This window comes from Lycium barbarum, chromosome 7 (assembly GCF_019175385.1).
Source record: "Lycium barbarum isolate Lr01 chromosome 7, ASM1917538v2, whole genome shotgun sequence".
Lineage (NCBI taxonomy): Eukaryota > Viridiplantae > Streptophyta > Magnoliopsida > Solanales > Solanaceae > Lycium > Lycium barbarum.
Window position 1 is genome coordinate 125,736,630 of NC_083343.1, and position 21,832 is coordinate 125,758,461.

Consider the following 21,832-nt stretch of genomic DNA (forward strand, 5'->3'; position numbering starts at 1 on the left):
CTGCACAACTTTTAAAGTATGTTTGATTGATTTCAATTATTAGATAGATAACTTAGTAATAATTAAGAGTGATATAATAAAATTATCATTCTATTTAAAGCTCGATGTGTCAAGTCAATACATAACAAATAAAAATAGACTGAGGGAGTAATTCCTCCGGCCTTATTTATGTGGGTGCTTTTTTTCTTTTTGAAATTCAAATTATGTTAACTTTGACCGATATTTTAAAATAAAATTTTTCAACATACTGACATCAAAAGACCCAATTTAACTTTAAAAATTCTTTAAGGTCGGTCGAGTAACGTATCTAGGTGGGTGGGTCCAGGTGAACCTTCATTTCGTAATTTCAAGGTCGGTCGAGAAACGTATCTCCCACCAACCCACCAAGTAATTTGGCAGAACTGTAGATTTGGTCCCCAAGTTAGTGGCGTTGAAATTTGGCCATTCATATTCGTTCATCATTTCAACTTTCAATTTAAATAGGATACTTTGAGTTAAAAACACTATTTTAAGAAATAATTTTAAGTGAAATAATGGTTGCATTCACAAAAAGATATAGTCTATGTTCTAATATATGTGACACTTCTTGCTTTTCAAAATTCATGCTATGTGAACTTTCACCAACTAATATTTTAAAATATTTTTTTTTAATCATATTTACATGAAAAGAATTGTAACTTAAATATTTTTCGTATAGTATCTTGAGATTTTAATAATAATGATAATATTATTTTTTTATCGGCTTTGCGTTAACAAGGATCTTAGCTTGCAAAATGAATAGGTACATGGCCACGAGGTCCTTTTATCTGATACCTCTAGAGGGATGGACAAATAAGAATGGACATGCTACTAGAGAAAACACAATAATTCGAATGGCCTAAAACAATTTTTTATTTTTATTTTTTATGGTATAAGTTGTATTTTTTGATAATCCAGCCTATAGCATAATATAGTTAGAAGTGTTGTTCAGAAAAGCTTTAGTCAAAGTGGATCAGACAATTGGGATCGTAGCACAAAAGAAAGAAGATTGATTGAAAAAGCTAAAGTACTATTGATGGACTTCATGCAGGTGACAAGTAAGATTATTATCTGGTTTATCCGCCATCGTTATCACAAATTGAATATCCTGTTAATGTGCCAGCCCAAGCCCGCTTGACTAATAAGATATCAAAGGGGCCTGAAAAAGAGGATTCAGAATTTCAAGTTTATGGTTCAACATCGACCTTAAGTTAATGTTACAATTAAAATAATACGATTACAATTAATTATTTATAGATATTTAGTAAATAAGTAACTCGCCAAAAACTAATGAATTTATGTGAATCTATAACCGACTTCTAGATCTGCCCTAGCGTAACATTGACTTTTAAAAAAAAAAAAAAATCAATACAACAACAACATACCTAGTGAAATCCCACAATGTGGGATCTGGGGAGGGTAAAGTATACACAAACCTTACTCCTACCTGGGAAGGTAGGGAGGTTGTTTCCGAAAGACTCTCGGCTCAAGAGAAAGTACGACAAAAAAAGGTCAAATAAGGACAAGCTATTCAAAGCAGTATGAAAATGAAATACGAAAGCAAAAAATCACGGTAAAACAGTATGTAGTCAACCCCAGTACTCCCTCTGTCTCAATTTATATGACATAATTAAAATTGAAAGTCAAATAAGAATATTTTTATCATAATTTATTCGTATATCTTTTATATATTTTAGATTGTTAATTCTTGTGACTCAAATATATATATTTATTTTATCATGGGAATATAAAAGTTTGAATATAAATAGGAAGACGAGGGGTATTAAATTAGCGTACGCTTTGTTGCTGTCGCAGAATAACTGTCCTTACTCACTAAGTGGAGTGTGTGCTTGCTACTACAAACTTGAAAGAGAGTTTTTTTCTTGTAGAGTGACACGTACACATGGAGAATTCATCAAGTGAAAAAGGCGAAATGATGGAAGAGCCTTTGTTAGATGCTTCTGAAACTCAGAAGGGTGGCTTCAGAACCTTGCCTTTCATCCTTGGTATTCGTTTTCCTACTTTTTTCCTTTCATCCTTATTTACCTACTTGTTGTTTCATTTGTTTTATTTATCTTGTTATTTTGATGGCGTTGTTTTCCTATCATGTTTGGATTTCACTTCTTTTGAGCCGAGCGTCTATCGGAACAAACTCTTTATCCCGCCCCACAAAGGTAGGAGTAATATCTGCATGCATCGCACCCTCCCCAGACTCTACTTGTGATAATACACTAATATATTATTGTTATTGTTTTTTGTACTTTTGGTACATGTTCATTTGTGTTAAATATTTTTAATAATCATAGTGTCCGGGCCAACTTGCATGCATCTTGATTAATTCTACGCCATACCACGGCGGCAGATCTTGGATTTTCATTAAGGGGTTCAAAAATAAAATATAGTTCTTGAGGTTTGAACCTAGAACCTCAAGGTAAAGTTTGAACCCCCCAACCACAAAGCCAACCTCTAGTCTTGTGGTTAGGGGGTTCAAAATCTATATATGCACATAAATAATAAGAAAATTTACTACTTAATATAAGTGAGGATCCAAGTTTTTTGTAATCCTCACAAAAAATTTGATCCTCTAATATTGTGACATGTGGCTTTCCTTTTGACTTTTCTTTTTTTCTTATCCATTTATACGAGGGTCCCTAAAATTGTGGTATATTGATATTTATTGTACTTTTTGTAAAAAAAAATTCCATGGTACTTTTAGCTTTCATATTTAGTCCAAATAAATATTTTTTTTATATAATTAAGAAGATATTAATAGTCTTGTATACCAAATTTATCATTATTTAGATAAGTGAATTTTTACACAATCAAAAAATCATATTAAATGGGCAATCTTTAATTAAGATGATTTAAGTGGGGATCCATGAGTTTTGTAGTCCTCACAACCTCAAAACTTTCATTTTTACCCCTATTTTGGCCTTTATTTGCATAGTTACCTATATGTAATTTGGTAAATTTTGAAAAATTTGATGGCAATTATACTCCAACAAGCAACAAAGGTGGAGGACACTTGGCAACTATTAAGAATTTTTTCCAAAAGTTAAGGGGCCCATGTATCCTCATTTAGATAAATTAACTTTTATATACAAAATCAAGAAACCATATAAAATTGATAATATTTAATTAAGTATAATTTAGTGAAAAGACTTTTAAATTTCTAGATATGAGTGATTTGTTAGAGCCAAACTTTTTGTTCCAGCTAAAGCATTTATTAGGTCTTAGTTTATAGTTAAACATGCCCTACACCATATGTTCCTCTCTGTATGTTTCTCTCTATTAAACATCCAACGTTTTACTTCTTTAGTGATATCATATGTGCTTACAAATACAGAAAGTAAAAAATTATTGAATGACATTGTTTAATGTTGAAAATAAAGGTACAGTTATCAGTCAAGATTAGATTATCTTTAAGATCTCTTGTTTGATTAACCAAAAAATATTTTTTTTAAGCATAAAACATATATGAATAACTAAATTGATTCTCGAGGTTCATTTTATGAATTTATTTATTTATTGAATTTTGTCTGAACTAAGGTTAAAAAACTCATTTGACTAACATAAAGCCTTGACGCGTAGAATAATGAGTGAAAAATTAATAAATATCAAAAGAAATCTATCTCTATCTATAAATAACAATAGCATGCTCACAAATTCATAAAAATGCAAAAATAATTTCCAATTTATGATCTTCGACGAGTTGTAATTATCATACTTTATCATGTTAGTTTATAGAATATCGAATTACTTGCGCCCTTTTGGTATTTGCTAATTGCCCTACCAAACTTATTTTCTCATAAATATTTTTCTTAAAAAAATTTATAAACAAAATATGATTAACCCGCAATTACATTAAATTAATTATGTACTAAAAAAAGTAACCCAATTTATACTTATTTGATAAAACTTACGCATTATATTTATATTTTGAGTTTGGGTTCGAGCTTAGCACGGGCCTCCGACAACTAGTATGTTATATATATTGTGTAACTTCTTGCCGAGAGTGTTCGTGAACACCCTCAAACCCCGCTAGATCCGCCCATGGTACCTACCTGCTCCCACCAGCAACCGATATCAGGTAACTTTATCTATCAAAGCTAGAATAGATGAAATGAAATCACATAGTATTTAACCCACTTGATTGATCACTAGGCCACACCCTTGGCTGCTTTATGTGTTAATTTCTTGATAAACACATGTAATCATGGGCGGACGGAGCTACAATTATGTCTTCTAGGTTTGACCGTGTATTTGTGACTAAATATGTAGAAATAATTTATTCAGAACCCATTAAGCCGTCTTTTGTGGAATCAAAGATCATCAACTCAAAATTCTAACTCCGGCTCTGCCTATAATTATCCTCACTGAGGTTTTGAATATTATTACTTAGTTATTGACAGTCATGAGTTCACAGTTGGAGAATCCTCTTCTCTGCTTAATCTTTAACAATTTTTTTATTTTTTTTTTAGTTTGGAAATGTGGCTTTGATTTTTGCTTTGGCCTAACCTCCTATTCATGTTCCTCGAGTAACTTTTATGTACAAGTTCATTTTTGTGATAGTTTCTTCATAGATACCTGTAATTGCTCTTTACGGAAGTTCAACGTGATACTTTGTACCTAATTGTTGATTCGTCAGTCATGGGTTAAATGAAACAGTTGGACAATCCTCCTCTGCTTTTTTTTTTTTTGGTTTGGAAAATACGGCTTTGATTTTTGTTTTGGCGTACCTCCTATTCGTTTCCTATTGATTTATTGTCGTATAACTGTTAGGAACGAGTTCATTTACGTGTTAAGTTTTTGATAAACACCTAAAGTTGCTCTTCATTGAAGTTCAATTTGATCTAGTAGTTGATTCGTCAGTCATGGATTTAGCATGAGATCAAAAGAAGTAGGTGAATATGATTTTGTTGTCCATAGAGATTCCAATGAAATAGTTGGAGAGTCCTCTTCTCTGTTTAAACTTTTTTTTTTTTTGGTTAGGAGGTGCGGCTTTGATGTTTGCGGCGTTGTCTGCTCTAACTCCAAATATGATCCTGTATTTGATGAATGAATATCACATGGATATGACTACTGGATCAAATATTCTCTACATCTGGTCAGCAGTTACCAACATCGTTCCAGTTGTTGGGGCCTTTATGGCGGATTCTTTTGTGGGTCGGTTCCAGATGATAGGGGTGGGATCTGTTGTCACTCTTGTGGTAAAGTTCATTAACTGAGTTGGTTTCTTTTGTTAGTTCCCTTAAGTTTTAAGAAACAAATTGATGACGTAGTGTTAGCTGTAGCAAGCAATATGAAGTTGAAAGTTTAGATAGTTGTAAGGAAAATGAGCACCACGGTAAATGGTTTCCTTCTGGCAACAAAATCCATCAAATCGAACATACTCATAATTGTTTATTTTCGTGTTTGTTAATGGATTCCCATAATTTATACTAATTGGAGGACCTTGGTTGATTACGAAGAACCTTATGAACATTTTCTGGCCCTTTATTTTTTTCTTTGTCATATCTACAGGGACAATTCGTTTGGCATTGAATACCTCGTGTCCTCTCTTCTGCTAGTCTTGTTTTACCTAACTTTCAATTAGACGAGGGGAACAATTGACCTCATGATAACAATTATTCAACTTGTAGGTTAGCAAGCTCAGCAAGTATTTAATCTTCAGCCCAATGTCTTGTGTTATGGCATTGTATGTTTGCAGCACCTTGAATGACTGTAACTAACAACTTAGAGTTGCATTCAATATGGACAAAATGTTTTCCACCTGTGATACAAAGCTGTGACCAACATGAATAGCAGTGGCCTCAACAAATGTGATCGTATGCAAATGCGAAGTTCTAGAAAAAACAGCCACAAGCTTACCAGTATGATTATGCAGACATAAAAGCACAATGTGTTCCCATTTGATGAGCTTTAATTTGAGGGAATGAGGGGGAGGAGATAGCAACCTGTATGCCCATTACTTGCTTGATCCCTCTTCACAGTTTGAGAATTAGAGGAGTCGTTATCACCCATCTGTTGCAAATTTGTAATATGAAGAATCATAATAATCTGTTTTGAACTTGGTAAATTTACTGATTTTAATTCTTGATATTCTATGTGTTTTGAAGGGGATGTTTCTGTTTTGGCTGACATCAGTGATTCCGCAAGCAAGGCCCCCACCCTGTGTCGCTTCCAACAGCATTTGCAGATCAGCAGAGATGTTCCAACTCTTCTTCCTGTGTTTCTCTTTGGGGATCATTGCCATTGGAGATGGTGCAATCAAATCCTCATCTTTAGCATTTGGTTCGGATCAGTTGAAACGGGAAGTATATCAAGGAAATGCGTGTGCAATGGAGAGCTACTTCAGCTGGTACTATGCTATGTGCAGTTTGTCTGTCCTGGTTGCTCTCACGTGTCTTGTTTATATCCAAGTTAACATGGGGTGGGCTTTAGGTTTTGGAGCCCTCGTTTTGCTAATGTTGTTTTCAACTCTTGTAATTTATTTGGGTACTCCATTCTACCTGAAGCTGAAGCCTAAATCGAGTTTAATCACTGGCCTTCTTCAAGTGATTGTAACCTCTTATAGAAAGAGAGGTCTCAGATTGTCGTCACAGAGTGCAGATATACTATATTATCAGAAAAAAGGGTCAGCCATAGTTCTTCCAAGTGAAAAACTAAGGTAACTTCATTCTTACCAATCGTTAGATTTCTGTTGGTCATCTTACTTTCTGCATATGCTTGGAAGACAACCTATGTAATGGTAAATTGTTGTTTGGTTATTAGCCTGTATGCTTTTTCCTCCTGAACTAAACTATTATTTGATCCATCATTTTATAGATGTTGCGCTTCTCTCACCTCTATAGGAAGTTGTGAATTTCATTGTTTCGATCTGCGCCAGCTGATGACAAATATAACTCACTGTGCTACTGACTCCAGCTTTTATTGTTTAAGAGACCTCATGTCATCTTGTTCAAAATTCATGATGCTTTTGGATGCTTTTTATGCTCCTGATATACTTGTTCTCATGGTGTTTTAACTTGAATTTATTGCTTTTAGGTTTTTGAATAAAGCTTGCATGGTACAAGATCCTCGAGTAGATTTGAGCCCAGATGGAGAAGCAACAGATCCTTGGCGTCTTTGCACTGTAGATCAAGTAGAAGAGCTGAAAGCATTACTCAAAGTTGTTCCAATCTGGTTGACGGGAGTTGTAATGTCCATAAATATAAACCAGAACTCTTTCCCAGTTCTTCAAGCGACTACCATGGATCGACATATTGGTTCCAGCTTTGAAATCCCAGCTGGCTCCTTTGGCATCTTTGGTGTCATATCTGCTTTACTTTGGATTGTCCTCTACGATCCTTTGATTCTTCCCATAGCATCAAAATTGACTGGAAAATCTGTTCATTTCAGCACCAAAGAGAGAATGGGGTTTGGTTTATTTCTTTCTTTCCTGTCAGTCTTAGAGGTGGCAGCTGTAGAAGGTGTCCGGAGAAGTATCGCAATAATGGAGGGATACTCGGATGATCCACAAGGCGTGATCCCTATGTCAGCAATGTGGCTACTTCCCCAGAATTCCCTTGCTGGCTCTGCAGTGGCCCTGCACGCCATTGGCCAAAACGAATTTTATATTTCAGAATTTCCTAGAAGCATGTCAAGTGTAGCTTCTGCCCTAGTAGGATTTGGTACGGGAGTGGGAAGCTTACTAGCTAGCTTTTTAATGAGTACCATCGACGACTTGACTAAAAGAGGAGGGCAGGAGAGTTGGATATCAAGCAATATAAACAAGGGCCATTACGACTACTATTATTTGGTTCTTGCAGGATTTAGTCTAATTAACATACTGTATTATATTGTTTGTAGTAGAGCTTATGGTCCCTGTAAAGGAGAGGAAGGAGACTTTATGGAAGAAGAGAAGCCATGAATTGGTACAAGAATCTATAGTTTCTTCCTTGTGTTGGTGTCTGAGATGTGTGGGAAAGTATTGTAGTGTGCTCAAAAAAAGTGAGGATGGTGTAGTGAAAAAGAGGATTGAGAAAAGAGAAAAAATTTAAGTTTCCAACCTATTTGCTACAAAAGAGAATATTATTTTATTGAAGGAATGTGTTTTTATTGGTGGAGTTTTGCACTCGGTCACTCAAGTCTAGAGTTGTTTGGGTCATACTATATTGTCGGGTTATATTTTGGAAGGGACAAGGCAAGTTTCATGTCTTTCTATGGAGAGCTTATTAGTATGTATACTTTCTTTTGGGCATGGCTGATGCTAATGTATGCATAATGTATCAAATGAAGTTCTAGTCACTAAGCTTTGTGCAGGAAGATAGTTTTAGCATGGTACTATAACCTTATATACTTAAAACATAAATTTTACAATTCTTATTGGTACGTATATATACCTTTTGAGTACCTAGATGTTGGTACAGCCAAAATTATTTTATCAGGGAAGATTAAACTGAAGAGTTGTATTCTTGGGAATTAAGCATATGGATTGCTTTAGTAAGATGTACTGTCATATTTATCTGGACTGGATCATTACACCCCAAATAGATAAAAATTTACTCTACCGTGATTAAGCTATAATATAAGATAAAGAATAATATTAAGTCAACTGTAATTCAGTGATAATAGAGGTATGTGAAAATATGTCATATTTATTAGTTCCGTGTGAATATCAAATAAGGATAAGTTTGACCCAAACTATTATGTCAATCCATTACCTCATTTTCATTACCCCCTTAGGCCTCATTTGTTTGCACTCATTGGAGGTCTGAATCTGAATGGTTCAGACCTTAAGCCATTAAGTGCATTTGTTTGCATTAAGATCTAAACACTTATTGGGTCGGAATAGATCTTAATCATTAAGATCTTGAATCAAATCTTAATATCATTAAAAGATATTTTTGTATGGAACTTTTTTATCACCAACTCCAACCCCAACCCTCCACCTCAACCCCACCCCCACCCGCTCTCCACTCCAACCCCACCCCACCAGCCACCCACCCTCCACTCCAACCCACCACCCCCACCCCACCATCAACCCCTACCCCACACCACCCCCACTCTTCACCCCCCACTACCCCCATCTCCCACCACCACCCCCACTTCCCGCCAACCCCACCCTCACTACCTCCCACCCCTCACCCCAACCACCCACCACCCACTCACCCCTCCACCCCTACTCACTACCCATCACGACTACAAAACATCTCCACCATTACTAGTGAGCATAAATGTTTCATTTTTTTTAATCAAATAATATTTTTTTATTAAATTTGTATTTATTTTCTACTATTTAGTTACTTTTTAATTTGAATTGTATATTTATTATGTTTAAATAAATACATTATGCATATTCAGATATTGAAAAACAAACAGTCTTAATCATTCAGTGTTCAGACCCAGAGACAACATCTTAATGATTCAGATGTGCATTCAGATTCAGACGTCTTAATGTTAATGAAAACAAATGAGGCCTAGTCCCTTTCATGCCTTGTCATACCCCCTCGGTCGATTTTTACTTATCCATGTATGACTTAACACATTTATTAAAAAGCAATAAATAAAATGATAATTTTATTACATCACCCCTAGTTATTTTAAGTCATCTAATGTTAGAAAATAAAAATAATCAAAATAATAATAATAAGAGTAAAATGATAAATAATCTATTGGTTTTTCAAATTGGACAGGGAGTATGGAATAACTACAACTCGTTTGGTTCATGGATAAGATGGATATTTCAAGATTAAGTTTCGGATTAAATTTATACTTTGTTTGGTTGAAGGTAATTCCAATATAAATATATACACCTTCAACGAAACAAAGTATGAATTTGATCCCAAACTTAATTCATTGTATAAATGAGTCCAAAAAATATAATTCCGAAATAAGTTAGTCCGCAAAGCAGACAACCCTTAGCAGTAGTAACAATAACTACTTAAAATAATGGCTTAATGCATATGCAGCCCCCTGAACTTGTCTTTTTTTTTCATTTTGACATCTCAGCTAACTGTTGTTCCTATTGAACCCCTGAACTCGTCCTCAAGTGTGTCTATCAAACACAATCTGACTTATATAGTATTATATCTTTAATGTAGCAACATGCTAACATATATTCTAATTTAATTATGCCGTTTTTTAGCTAAGATTAGCAGCAATTGAGAGGGAAAAAAAGAGTAAGCTCTTAATTAAGCTGACAGTGAAAGAGCAGAACCAGCAAAAACCGCACATCCATGACCTAAAGAATAGCTTACCACACGTCTAAAATATTACTTTACCTTCATTACCACAATTTATTTTTTGCTTCTAATAAAAATCATATTTAGAGAATTTGATAAACACACTTGAAGATGAGTTTAGGGATTCAATAGAAACAACAGTTGAGGTGCCAAAATAAAAAAAAAGGGACAAATTTATAGGGCTGCATATGCATTAAGCCTAAAATAATATAATTTCAGAATTAAAAATCTGAAGCAATACTGAACCTAGAAGTACCCAAACTTGAGACTGACAGGTGCTGTGACACGCAGAAGCAAGAAGTTCATGGAATATGGGAAACTCAACGAAGTAGGGCCAAGCCAAATCGTTTTCCGCTAGCTCCCGCAATTTTGCTCTTTGTTTGTATGTAATCGACATTAGTAGTACAGTGAAATCTCTTTGTAACAGCATTATTGGGTTAAAAAAAATTACTATTTATATTTATAATAATATTAATATTTAAATAATATTTTTCTGTTACAAGCAAAAAAGATGCATAAAATTTAATTTTTTATTTTTAATTATCAAATTCTAAACTTAATCACACTTTATATAATGAATGAAAATCTTTTAATGATGACAATATATATATATATTCATATGATATTTTTGTCATAAATAGTGCATTAAAGGATCAAATATTTGGTCAAAATCCCTACACTTATTATTGGTGATCACAGATATTCTATTTTTATAAAGATGATTAATTATTATATTATCAAAAGGAAGATAGATGTTATATGGGAGGTAATTTTACAACGAGCGTAATATTATAAAGTTGGTTGTTATTGTTATAGGTGAAATGTTGTTATGTAGAAGTAAAATATAATATAAAAAGTCGATTTTGAAAAAACTTGGCAGTTATAGAGAGGTCTGACTGTACTTCTTCTGTCTCAATTAATTAGATGAGATATTTGACTAATTTTATACTTATTCATGTCTAAGTCATCTCCCCAGTAAATATTTATGTGTTATCTATATTAATGGCTAAATATTACTCCTTCCATCTCAAATTATTTGTTGTTTTAGAAGTTTAAGGCACAATTAATTATTTTTTCTCCATTTTAGCTTTAGTAGAATTTTGTCATTAATGGAGATGATACATAAATAACGTAAACATTTAATGGAGAGAGATTATAACTTAGACATAAATAAGGATAAAGTTAGTCAAATACACATCCTAATTAATTAATATTTCTTAAGGGGTGTGTAGAAGTGACAAAATCAGCCCATGAAAACATGACCTGCCCAGCCCGCCAAAATTAGGGCTGATCATTGACCCGCACAATTATTAGCGGGCAATTCACTGGAATGCCCTTATTTTGGGGTGGTCTTTAATTTTTGCCCATTAAATTGGTGGTCTTTAATTTTTACCCTTCGTTAGAACCTCTTGATTTCAGGTTCGAACCCCCCGCTTAGTCAAAATTAAAAAAATTCGTGAGGCAGAGTTTTTAAGGTAGAATTTTGCATGATTCGAGCAGAGTTTTGAAGATAAAATTGTACCTTAAGGTGTTTTCTTTCCCTCGCCATCTCTTTGGCATATTGTATGTATGTTGGACAACAAGTGACATTGCTCCTTGTGGGTCAAGGACAAGAAGCTCATCTGTTATTGCAGCCCGGCTTATAGCTGTTATAGTTTCAAATACAGCAGCATACCAGAATAAGTTGCGACCAAATATCTGCAAGATTTGAAGCAAAAAGATAAGATGCAGTATCAGATGACTAACAACAAAAATGAGCAGCTTTGCAAATAAGTGTTTGCTGGTTGTGGAAGTTTTAGGTAATTTACATGGCCTTCCAGCAGGCGTATCTAGGATTTGAAGGTGGCGGGTGTCACAATTTTTTTCAATGTACATCTTGTTAGGAACGTGTATTTGGGTTGGGTCCATCTTTTTTTAGTTTATTCGGGTCAACTTAATAGTTTTGTTTTATTTGCAAATATGAAAATTACATCTCAAAAATCAAGAAACGAACATAATTAGCATCTTAAACAAGGAATCACACTCATTAACACCCATTAACAACAGAAGTAAAATCAACATTTTCACCGAGGAACTTGCATCTCTTATGTATATTAAAAAATGAATTTGCACAAGTAAAATAACATCTTCAATAAGGGAATTACACCAATCAAAATAAGAAAAATAATAGAAAAACTCTTCAATATGTAAATACACCCCATAAGTAAATGTAGAATTAGATAAACTACAAGTTCTCAACAATAAATCATAAATTTCATGTTTTTCTAAGCAGTGCTTACGAAGTTTTTATCACAATTTAAGTAGTAGAGTGATTTAAATTGAATTTAACAATTATAAAATAGCATAAATTTTTATAATACACTCCCTCCGTCCATTTTTCTTTGTCCATCATAATAAAATTATATGTCCACTTTTACTTGTAAGTTATATAGTTTGAAAAACAAGACATAATTTACCATTTTATACCTATTTTACCCTTATTAGTAAGTACTCCAATTCTTTTCTCATTTTATTTATTGCTTATTAAGAGTGTCCCAAGTTAAATATAGACAAGTAAACATGGACGGAGAGAGTAATAAACAAAATAAATTATTAAAAAAAATGAATTTTGATCTCAATCCAAAATTCCCATTGAAACCCAAGTTTTTCGATTTAATACTCACAGATTTGAGATTAAGAGAAATGCTTAATTTAAGGGATTTTGAAGTTTCTATTTGTGTGTTCTCGCTACAGATCACAGATAAAATAATAGAAAAGAGGAAAGGTAATATAAATAATAAAAGATAAATAGAAAATTGGGAGGGCCGAAAAGGGAATTACTGGTACAAAGAAAGTAAAAAGCGCAAAGAAAAATGGGAATCGAAAAATGTTAAAGATATATTCAAAATTGTGTCTATCAGCCGTGGCACCTTTGTCTAATTTACGACTGGGGGTGGCAGAATCAAATATTTAACCTAATTTAAGCAAATTACAACATAAGTATATAAAAAAATTATTAATCGAGGGGTGCCATGCCACCCCCACCCCAAAGGGTGGATCCACCCCTGCTTCCAACAGAGATTCTTCTAGAAATGCAATAGAATTTTAAGGTAGAATTTTGCATGATTCGAGCAGAGTTTTGAAGGCAAAATTTTGCCTTGCGTATCCAAACCTCTACCTTGATATTTTTTTTTTTTACTGAGCTGAGGTTCTAACCCAGAACCTCGGAGTATTAGGCAAAGGGTAAAAATTAAAGACTACCAATTTGAGGGGCAAAAATTAAAGACCACACCATAAGAAGGGCAATCCGTGCAAAAAAATGATTATTAGCTTATCCATTTCAGCTCATAAAAGGCTGGGTTGATATGTAGCCCAAATTAACTCATGAAACATTTTGTCAAAATATTTTAAAATATATACTTCCTCCGTTTCAATTTATGTGAACTCATTTGACTGGACACGACATTTAAGAAAGAGTGAAGACTTTTGAAACTTGTGGTTTAAAATAAGTCTTGAATATTTGTGTGGCTGTAAATCATTTCGTAAAGTGAATTTATTTTCAAATTAGGAAAGAGGTCATTCATTTTAGCACTAATTAAAAAGAAAATAGGTTCACATAAATTAAAATAGAGGGAGTATATTTTTACTTGATATATTATATATAGCCATAATAAAGACAGAAAATAATTTTATTAGCACTAAAAAATTATAAAAGATTAAATAAAGAAATTAAAACTTAGTAAAAACTGGACAGGTTGAGTTATGACCCGCTTTTTAACCTATTTCAAACTAAGTAACTTTTGAACGGGTCAATAACCCTCTCATTTATTAACTCAATCTATTTTAACCCGCTCATTTAATACTCCTATAAGCGTGTGAACCAAAAAAATCATAATTTGAGACGGTGGAAGTACCAAAGGTAAAATAGAAAATAATAATAATTAATTGTACGTTGAATTCCTAAAACATAAATAATTCGAGACTTACTATATTTTAGGAACCAGGACAGATAAGCATATACTTCGTTGTGGTCGCAGAGTAACTGTCCTTACTCTCTCAGTGGAGTGTGAGTGCCTCTCCTACTACAAAGTTGACAAAAAAAAATTGAAAGAGGGATAAACTTTTTCTTAGAGTGATCATACACATGGAAAATTCATCAAGTGAAAAAGGTGAAATGATTGAACAACCTTTGCTGGTAGATGTTTCTGAAACTCAAAATGGTGGCTTCAGAACTTTGCCTTTCATTCTTGGTATTCATTTTCCTTTTAATTTTTTTCTGAATTTCCTATACTTTTTCATGTCGAATAACTTTTAGGTACAGGTTCATTTATGTGTTAGTTTCTTGATAAATACATCTGTTAGGTTCAACCATGTATTTGTGTTTAAGAATCTTCTACTCCCTTGTCTCAAAATACTTGTCGTCCTTTGTAATAATATATGTCTCAAAATTTCATTTTAGAAGTTCAAGATAGAATTGACTTTTTTTTTTCCAATTTACCCTTAGTAATAATTGTTCTTGAAGATACAAACATAGGGGCGGAGCCAGCGGGGATGAACACCCTTCGACGAAAAATTACACTGTATATATAAAGTTAAAATTATATTTCATGTATATATAGTAGATGTTGAACCCCCTTGGTTCTTCGTGTGCTTACTTATTTATATTTTTGAACCCCTAGTAAAAATCTTGGTTCCGCCATTGTACAAACACCTCAATTATGACACATAAAGAGGGTAAATATTCAATGAAGAGAGATTATTTCATTCCTAAAATCGAAAAACCATAAACTCAAAATGCTAGCTCTGCCTCTGCCTGTAATTGCTCGCACCGCGGTTTTGATAATGTTTACTTAGTTGTTGATTCGTTAGTCATGGGCTTAATGACACAGTTGGAGAATCCTCTCCTCTGCTTAATCTTTAATATATTTTTTTGGTTAGGAAATGTACACTCTACCCTCCCCAGATCCGACATTGTGGGATTCCACTGGTGATAGAACCTATGGGTTCACAGTTTGCTAGTTCACAACCTGAAAGTTAGCCAAAACAGTCTAGGGGACCTGGTCCTTGAACCGTTTTCATAGATAATGATGGAAAGTAAATAAGGCAAGATATTTACGTGGAAAACTCCTTGCTCAAGGGATTAAAAATCACGACCTACCCCAGTAGGATTTCCAACTTCACTAAACTGAGCAACTTCAGATTACAACCTATTGCAACCTAGGAATTAAACTCTTAATCTCTAACCCTCACAACACACCCATTGCAAGCACCTTTACAATAACTCTATTGCAAAGCTTCAAGTCTTGACTACCTCTAGCCAACGACTCAACTGATAGTTAGTTAACTCTAGCCAAGAAAACAAAGTTACAAAGATTGAAATCTGTCCTACTAAAATACTTCTTGACAAGCAGTGTAGGAATTACAAATTAAGAACATGAAACAAGACTCAACAATCCTAAGGACTTCAGATGTCTTTAGTGGCAGGAACTGGTCCCTCAGATTGTTGAGATCTTGTTCTTGTGGGCACCTTGAGAAAGGTGGCCGCCACACTTCAGAGAAAAAAGGCCTTTTTAGATTTGCAAGTGTTAGGTTAAATAATGCCCAACATTTTGTATAAATATGAGACCAAATAGAGAGCATGTGACCATGGATGGTGACTTTTCAAGGGCTTTCAGTTTCTAGCACACATACAGCTGTGCTGCTGCAGTTCTGCCTGAACAGTGCAGCAACTTTATAGCTGTTAAGTACGGTGCAGTACTCCAATGGGACCTGATGGAGGACCTGGTCCTTCGCCAGTTTGTCAAATCATCAAAACTAAGAATTGCTATAACTCATCAACTGGGTATGTTGTTGTTGGTTAGGAAATGTGGCTTTGAAGTTTTGGTATGGGGTGCCCTCCAATTCGTTTTCCTTTTGATTTTGTCGAGTAACTTTTAGGAACAAGTTCATTTATGTATTAAGTTCTGGATAAACACCTGTAATTGCTCTTTATCGAGGTTCAATATGATAACTTTTACCTAGTTGTTGATTCGTCAGTCAGAGAGTTTTGGTTAGGAAATGCGGCTTTTTATTTTTGGTATGGCCTACCCTCCTGTTCGTTTTCCTTTTGATTTTTTGTCGAATAATTTTTAGGAACGAGTTCATTTATGTGTTAATCTCTTGATGAACACCTGTAATTGTTCTTTACTAAGGTTCAATTTGATAAGTTTTACCTAGTTATTTATTCGTTAGTCATGGGTTCAACGTGTAATCAGAAGGGGGTTAAATATGATTTTGTCCATGGAAGTTCCAATGAAACAGTTGGGGAGTCCTTAATTCTCTGTTTAATCTTTTTTTTTTTTTTTGGGTTAGGAAATGTGGCTTTGATGAATGCGGCGACATCTGCTTTAACTCCTAACATGATTCTGTATTTGATGAATGAATATCACATGGATATGGCTACTGGGTCCAATATTCTCTACATCTGGTCAGCAGTTACCAACTTCGCTCCAGTTGTTGGGGCTTTTATGGCGGATTCTTTTGTGGGTCGGTTCCGGATGATAGGATTGGGATCTGTTGTCACCCTTGTGGTAAAGTTCACTAACTGAGTTGGTTTCTTCTGTTAGTTGCCTTAAGTTTTAGTTGTAGTGTTAGTCGGCGCAAGTAATATGAACTATGAAGTTGAAAGTTTAGATAACTATAAGGAAGTGAGAGGGAAGTTAATTTCCACCACAGAAAATGTTTTCCTTCTGGTAACCAATAGCTAGAAAATGACTTCCTCATGGAACGCATATTCCTGGAAATAATTTCTGTCATATCGAACATACCCATAATTGTTCATTTTTCATGCTTTTTAATGGCTTCCCTTATTTTTTACTAATTGGAGGACCATGGTTGATTACACGGAACCTTAATGCACATTTCTGGCCCTTTACTATTTTTTACTAGTTTTCTTTATCATTTCTACGGGAGCATTTCGTCTGGCATTAAATACCTCGTGTTCTCTCTTCTGATAGTCTTATTTTACCTACCTTTCAATTAGACCAGGTGAACAAGTATTGTCTCCATATATAACTCGTATCCTCTCTTTAGTTTGGTTCGTCTACAAATAGCTTTATCTCAGGTCTTTTGATTTGAAATGTGATATCTTAGTCTAGTTTGTCGTTTCTGTGCACAACTGAAACAGTCTTGTTAGTGATTTGGATGCGTAGATTAAGCTAGAGTACTCCGTTGCAGTCCTCGATCTGAAACTGGGATGTATGAAGTGCAAAAGAGGTGTGTATTAGACACACCGAAGGGTTTGGTATGTAAGAGGTTTCCCATGTTTGACAGGTGTGTCAAAGGGATTTGGCCTCAAACAAAGAGTTTCCCATATTTACAATGTCAAAATTAAATTAAAAAAAACCCGCGAAAATTCTGTCCTTGTTCTTCTTACCAGGATTCTATCACATTTAATAGAGATTCTATATCTCTCTGAATACCACTTTACACCATAAGTGGAACAAAAGAAGATGATCCATCCTGATCTTCTGGACTGGGCTGCACTTGTTTTCAAAGCATCTTGAATTTCTCTCTCCAAATAGTCTACCAAATGCAAGCAGGGACCGTTCTCCACCTGTTCTATTGTCTGGAAAGTCTTCCAAAGCTGTTCCAGCAGGCCAGCAAATCAGCAGTTCTTCCAAAAAATAGCTTCCAGAGTTGGTCAGTCACTTCCTAGTGCAAAAAGAGATGAGTTTTGGTCTTGGTTCCTTTCAACACAAATAACATCTTTAGCATAGTTGGATCCCCCTTCTTTTTCAAATTTACCTGAGTCAAACGTGCCTCTTTCAAGGAGCACCATTTAGCTAAGTATTCCAATTTACCAAACAAAGCAGCCAACACCTTATACGGAAGAAGCAAAGACTTCTTATGTGCAAAAGATTAACCATGCTGGCTGCTGCACAAAAAGACTAAATGTCTAAGCTTGTTGAACCTAAACTCGGGAACTTGAGCAGCATTGAAGTAGACTTAACAAAGAAGCTAGCAGGACACTTGCTGAAGAAAATTCAGACTCCACATTCAAGGAGCACTGTATAGCTAAGTAATCCGATTTACCTCAAGATAACAATGATTCAACTTGTAGGTTAGCAAGCTCAGTAAGTATTTAATCTTCAGCACAATATCTTGTTTTTGGCGTTGTATGTTTGCAGCACCTTCAATTACTATAACTAACAACTTAGAGTCGCATTCAATATGCACAAAATATTATCCACCTTCGATACAAAGCTGTGACCAACATGAATAGCAGTAGCCTCAGCAAATGTGATCATATGTAAACCCAAAGCTCTAGAAAAAGTAGCCACAAGCTTAACAGTATGATTATGCATACATAAAAGCACGACCTATGTTTCCATTTGATGAGTTTTAACTTGAGGGAATGAGGAGGAGGTAGCAACCTGTATTCCCATTAATTGCTTGATCCCTCTTCACAGTTTGAGAAATGGAGGAATCATTATCACCCATCTGTTGCAAATTTGTAATATGAATAATCATAATTCTATTTGAACTTTTTAAATTTGCCGATAATAATTCTAGATTTTCTATGTGTTTTGAAGGGAATGTTTCTGTTTTGGCTGACATCAGTGATTCCGCAAGCAAGGCCCCCACCCTGTGTCGCTTTCAACAGCATTTGCAGATCAGCAGAGATATTCCAACTCTTCTTCCTGTGTTTCTCTTTGGGCATCATTTCCATTGGAGCAGGTGCAATCAAATCCTCTTCTTTAGCTTTTGGTTCTGATCAGTTGAAACGGGAAGTATATCAAGGAAATGTGCGTGCAGTAGAAATCTACTTCAGCTGGTACTATGCTGTGAGCGGTTTGTCTGTCCTGGTTGCTCTCACGTGTCTTGTTTATATCCAAGTTAACATGGGGTGGGCTTTAGGTTTTGGAGCTCCTCTTTTGCTAATGTTGTTTTCAACTCTTTTTATTTATTTGGGTACTCCATTGTACGTGAAGCTGAAGCCTAAATCGAGCTTAATCACTGGCTTCTTTCAAGTGATTGTAGCCTCTTATAGAAATAGATGTCTCAGATTGTCGCCAAAGAGTGCAGATATACTATACCATCAGAAAAAAGGGTCAGCCATAGTTCTTCCAAGTGAAAAACTAATGTAAGTCCATTCTTACCAATTGTTAGCTTTTCTATTGGTCATCTTACTTTCTGCTTATGCTTGAAAGAGGACCTATGTTGTGGTAAATTGTTATTTGGTTATTTAGCCTGTACGCTTTTTCGTCCAGAACTAAACTATTATTTTATCTATCATTTTATAGCTGTGTGCTTCTCTCACCTCTATAGTAAATTGTGAAGTTCATTGTTTCGACTTTGTTGCCGCCATGTGACCAGGAGGTCATGGGTTCGAGCCGTGGAAACTGCCTCTTGCAAAGGCTACGTACAATAAACCCTTGTGGTCGAGCCCTTTCATTGACCCCGTGCATAGCGGGAGCTTAGTGCACCGGGCTATTTCGACATGTGCCAACTGATGACAAATATAACTCGACGTGTACTGACTCCAGCTTTTATTGTTTAAGGGACCTCATGTCATGCTGTTCAATATTCATAATGATTTTGGATGCCTTTTATGCTCCTGATATACTTGTTCTCATTGTGTTTTAACTTGAATTTATTGCTTTTAGGTTTCTGAATAAAGCTTGCATTGTACAAGATCCTCAGCTAGATTTGAGCCCAGATGGAGAAGCAACAGATCCTTGGCGTCTTTGCACTGTAGATCAAGTAGAGGAGCTGAAAGCATTACTTAAAATTGTTCCAATCTGGTTGACGGGAGTTGTGATGTCCATAAATATAAGCCAAAACTCTTTTCCAGTACTTCAAGCGAATACCATGGACAGACATATTGGTTCAAGCTTTGAAATCCCAGCTGCCTCCTTTGGCATCTTTGTTGTCATCTCTGCTATTCTTTGGATCGTCCTTTATGATAGTTTGATTCTTCCTGTAGCATCAAAAATGACTGGAAAACCTTCTCATTTCAGCACAAAAGAGAGAATGGGGTTTGGGTTATTTCTTTCCTTCCTGTCAGTCTTAGTGGTGGCAGCTGTAGAAGGTGTCCGGAGAAGTATTGCAATCAAGGAGGGGTACTCGGATGATCCACAAGGCGTGATCCCTATGTCAGCAATGTGGCTACTTCCACAGAACTCCCTGGCTGGCTTTGCAGAGGCCCTGCATGTCATCGGGCAAAACGAATTTTATATTTCAGAATTTCCTAGAAGCATGTCAAGTGTAGCTTCTGCTCTATTAGGAGTAGGTATGGGAGTGGGAAGCTTACTAGCTAGCTTTTTAATGAGCACTATCGACGACTTGACCAAAAGCGGAGGGCAAGAGAGTTGGATATCAAGCAATATAGACAAGGGCCATTACGACTACTATTATTTGGTTCTTGCAGGATTTAGTCTGGTTAACATACTGTGTTATATTGTTTGTAGTAGAGCTTATGGTCCCTGTAAAGGAGAGGAAGGAGACGTTAGGGAAGAAGAGAAGCCATGAATTGGTACTTCTTATAGTTTCTTCCTTGTGTATGAGAAGTGTGGGAAAGTAGTATAGTGGGCTTGAAAAAAGTGAGGGTGGTGTGGCGAAAAAGACGATTGAGAAAAGAGAATTTTTTTTAAGTCTCCAACTTATTTGCGGTGTTTTAAAAGGCGAGGCGTTTAAATATGCCTCGTGAGGCGTAAGCCCCATAGATATTTAATTCTTAGTATTTTTATAAATCAATAAAATAACCATCTAATTAAAAAATACATCAAAATTATTATAAAAAAAAGTAGTAGGAAAATGTATATATTTATTATTAACATGCGTTATATACACGAACCTTTAAGAAAAATCTTGAAAATGTGAATGACGTAAAGATGCATTACACCAATAACATGACTCTGATGAAACATTATTAGAGTTGTAAATGATACTCTATCATAATAATTCAAAGATAAAAATGACAATGATATAAATGAATGCCTAGAAGGTGGGGGCTTACGCCCCACCAGTATGTCTCGTTGCGTTTTGGGTACGCCTCGCCCAGAAATCACCTTTTGAAAACACTGCTTATTTGCTACAAAAGAGAATATTATTGTGTTATTTTGTTAAAGAAAGTGTTCTTATTGGTGGAGCTTTGGCCTCAACAACTAGTCTGGAGTTCGAGTCATGCAATATTGTCGGACTGTTGTATTTTTGAGGGAACAAGTTAAAGTGTCATGTCAATCTATACAAGAGCTTGTTAGTATGTATATTTTTCTGCAGAGCGTTGTTGATGCTAATGTATTTATCAAATGAAGTTTTCACTAAACTCTGTGTAGGGAAGATAGTTTTAGCTTGGTACTATAATCTTACTAGAAAGGGAAAGCCCGTGCTCTGCATTGGCCCAATCACACTGTCTGAAATTAATAGTTTCGCATGTTTGATTTTATTAATACGGTGATGCTTTTTTCTTATTTAATAACCATATTAGTGGTCTAATATAAAAAATCATGTCATTTATATTTATAGATAAAAATCAAGGAATGATAATTAAACATAACACTTAGTTAATAACTAATAAGGTATGGTAGAGTTTTGAACAATAAATCAAAACTTAAGAAGTTTAAATA

At 34.9% G+C, this 21,832-nt stretch overlaps 1 protein-coding gene across 5 annotated transcripts; it reads left to right on the top strand.

Moving 5' to 3' along the window:
* Nucleotides 1-1,825: 1,825 nt before the first annotated feature.
* LOC132604210 (protein NRT1/ PTR FAMILY 1.2-like) lies at nt 1,826-20,964 on the top strand. Of its 5 annotated transcripts, none has more exons than XM_060317606.1 (4): nt 1,826-2,024; nt 5,011-5,228; nt 6,138-6,688; nt 19,871-20,964. In XM_060317606.1, exons 1-4 carry the CDS (start codon nt 1,922-1,924, stop codon nt 20,733-20,735), a joined length of 1,737 nt encoding a protein of 578 aa, XP_060173589.1. In that variant the 5' UTR covers nt 1,826-1,921; the 3' UTR covers nt 20,736-20,964. The 5 variants fall into 5 exon arrangements, with proteins under 5 accessions (XP_060173589.1, XP_060173587.1, XP_060173591.1 ...); XM_060317604.1 differs by lacking the exon at nt 19,871-20,964 and adding an exon at nt 7,066-8,454; XM_060317603.1 differs by lacking the exons at nt 1,826-2,024; nt 5,011-5,228; nt 6,138-6,688 and adding exons at nt 14,233-14,473; nt 16,575-16,792; nt 18,797-19,347 and having other exon boundaries at nt 19,871-20,951.
* The last annotated feature ends 868 nt before the right edge of the window (nt 20,965-21,832 follow it).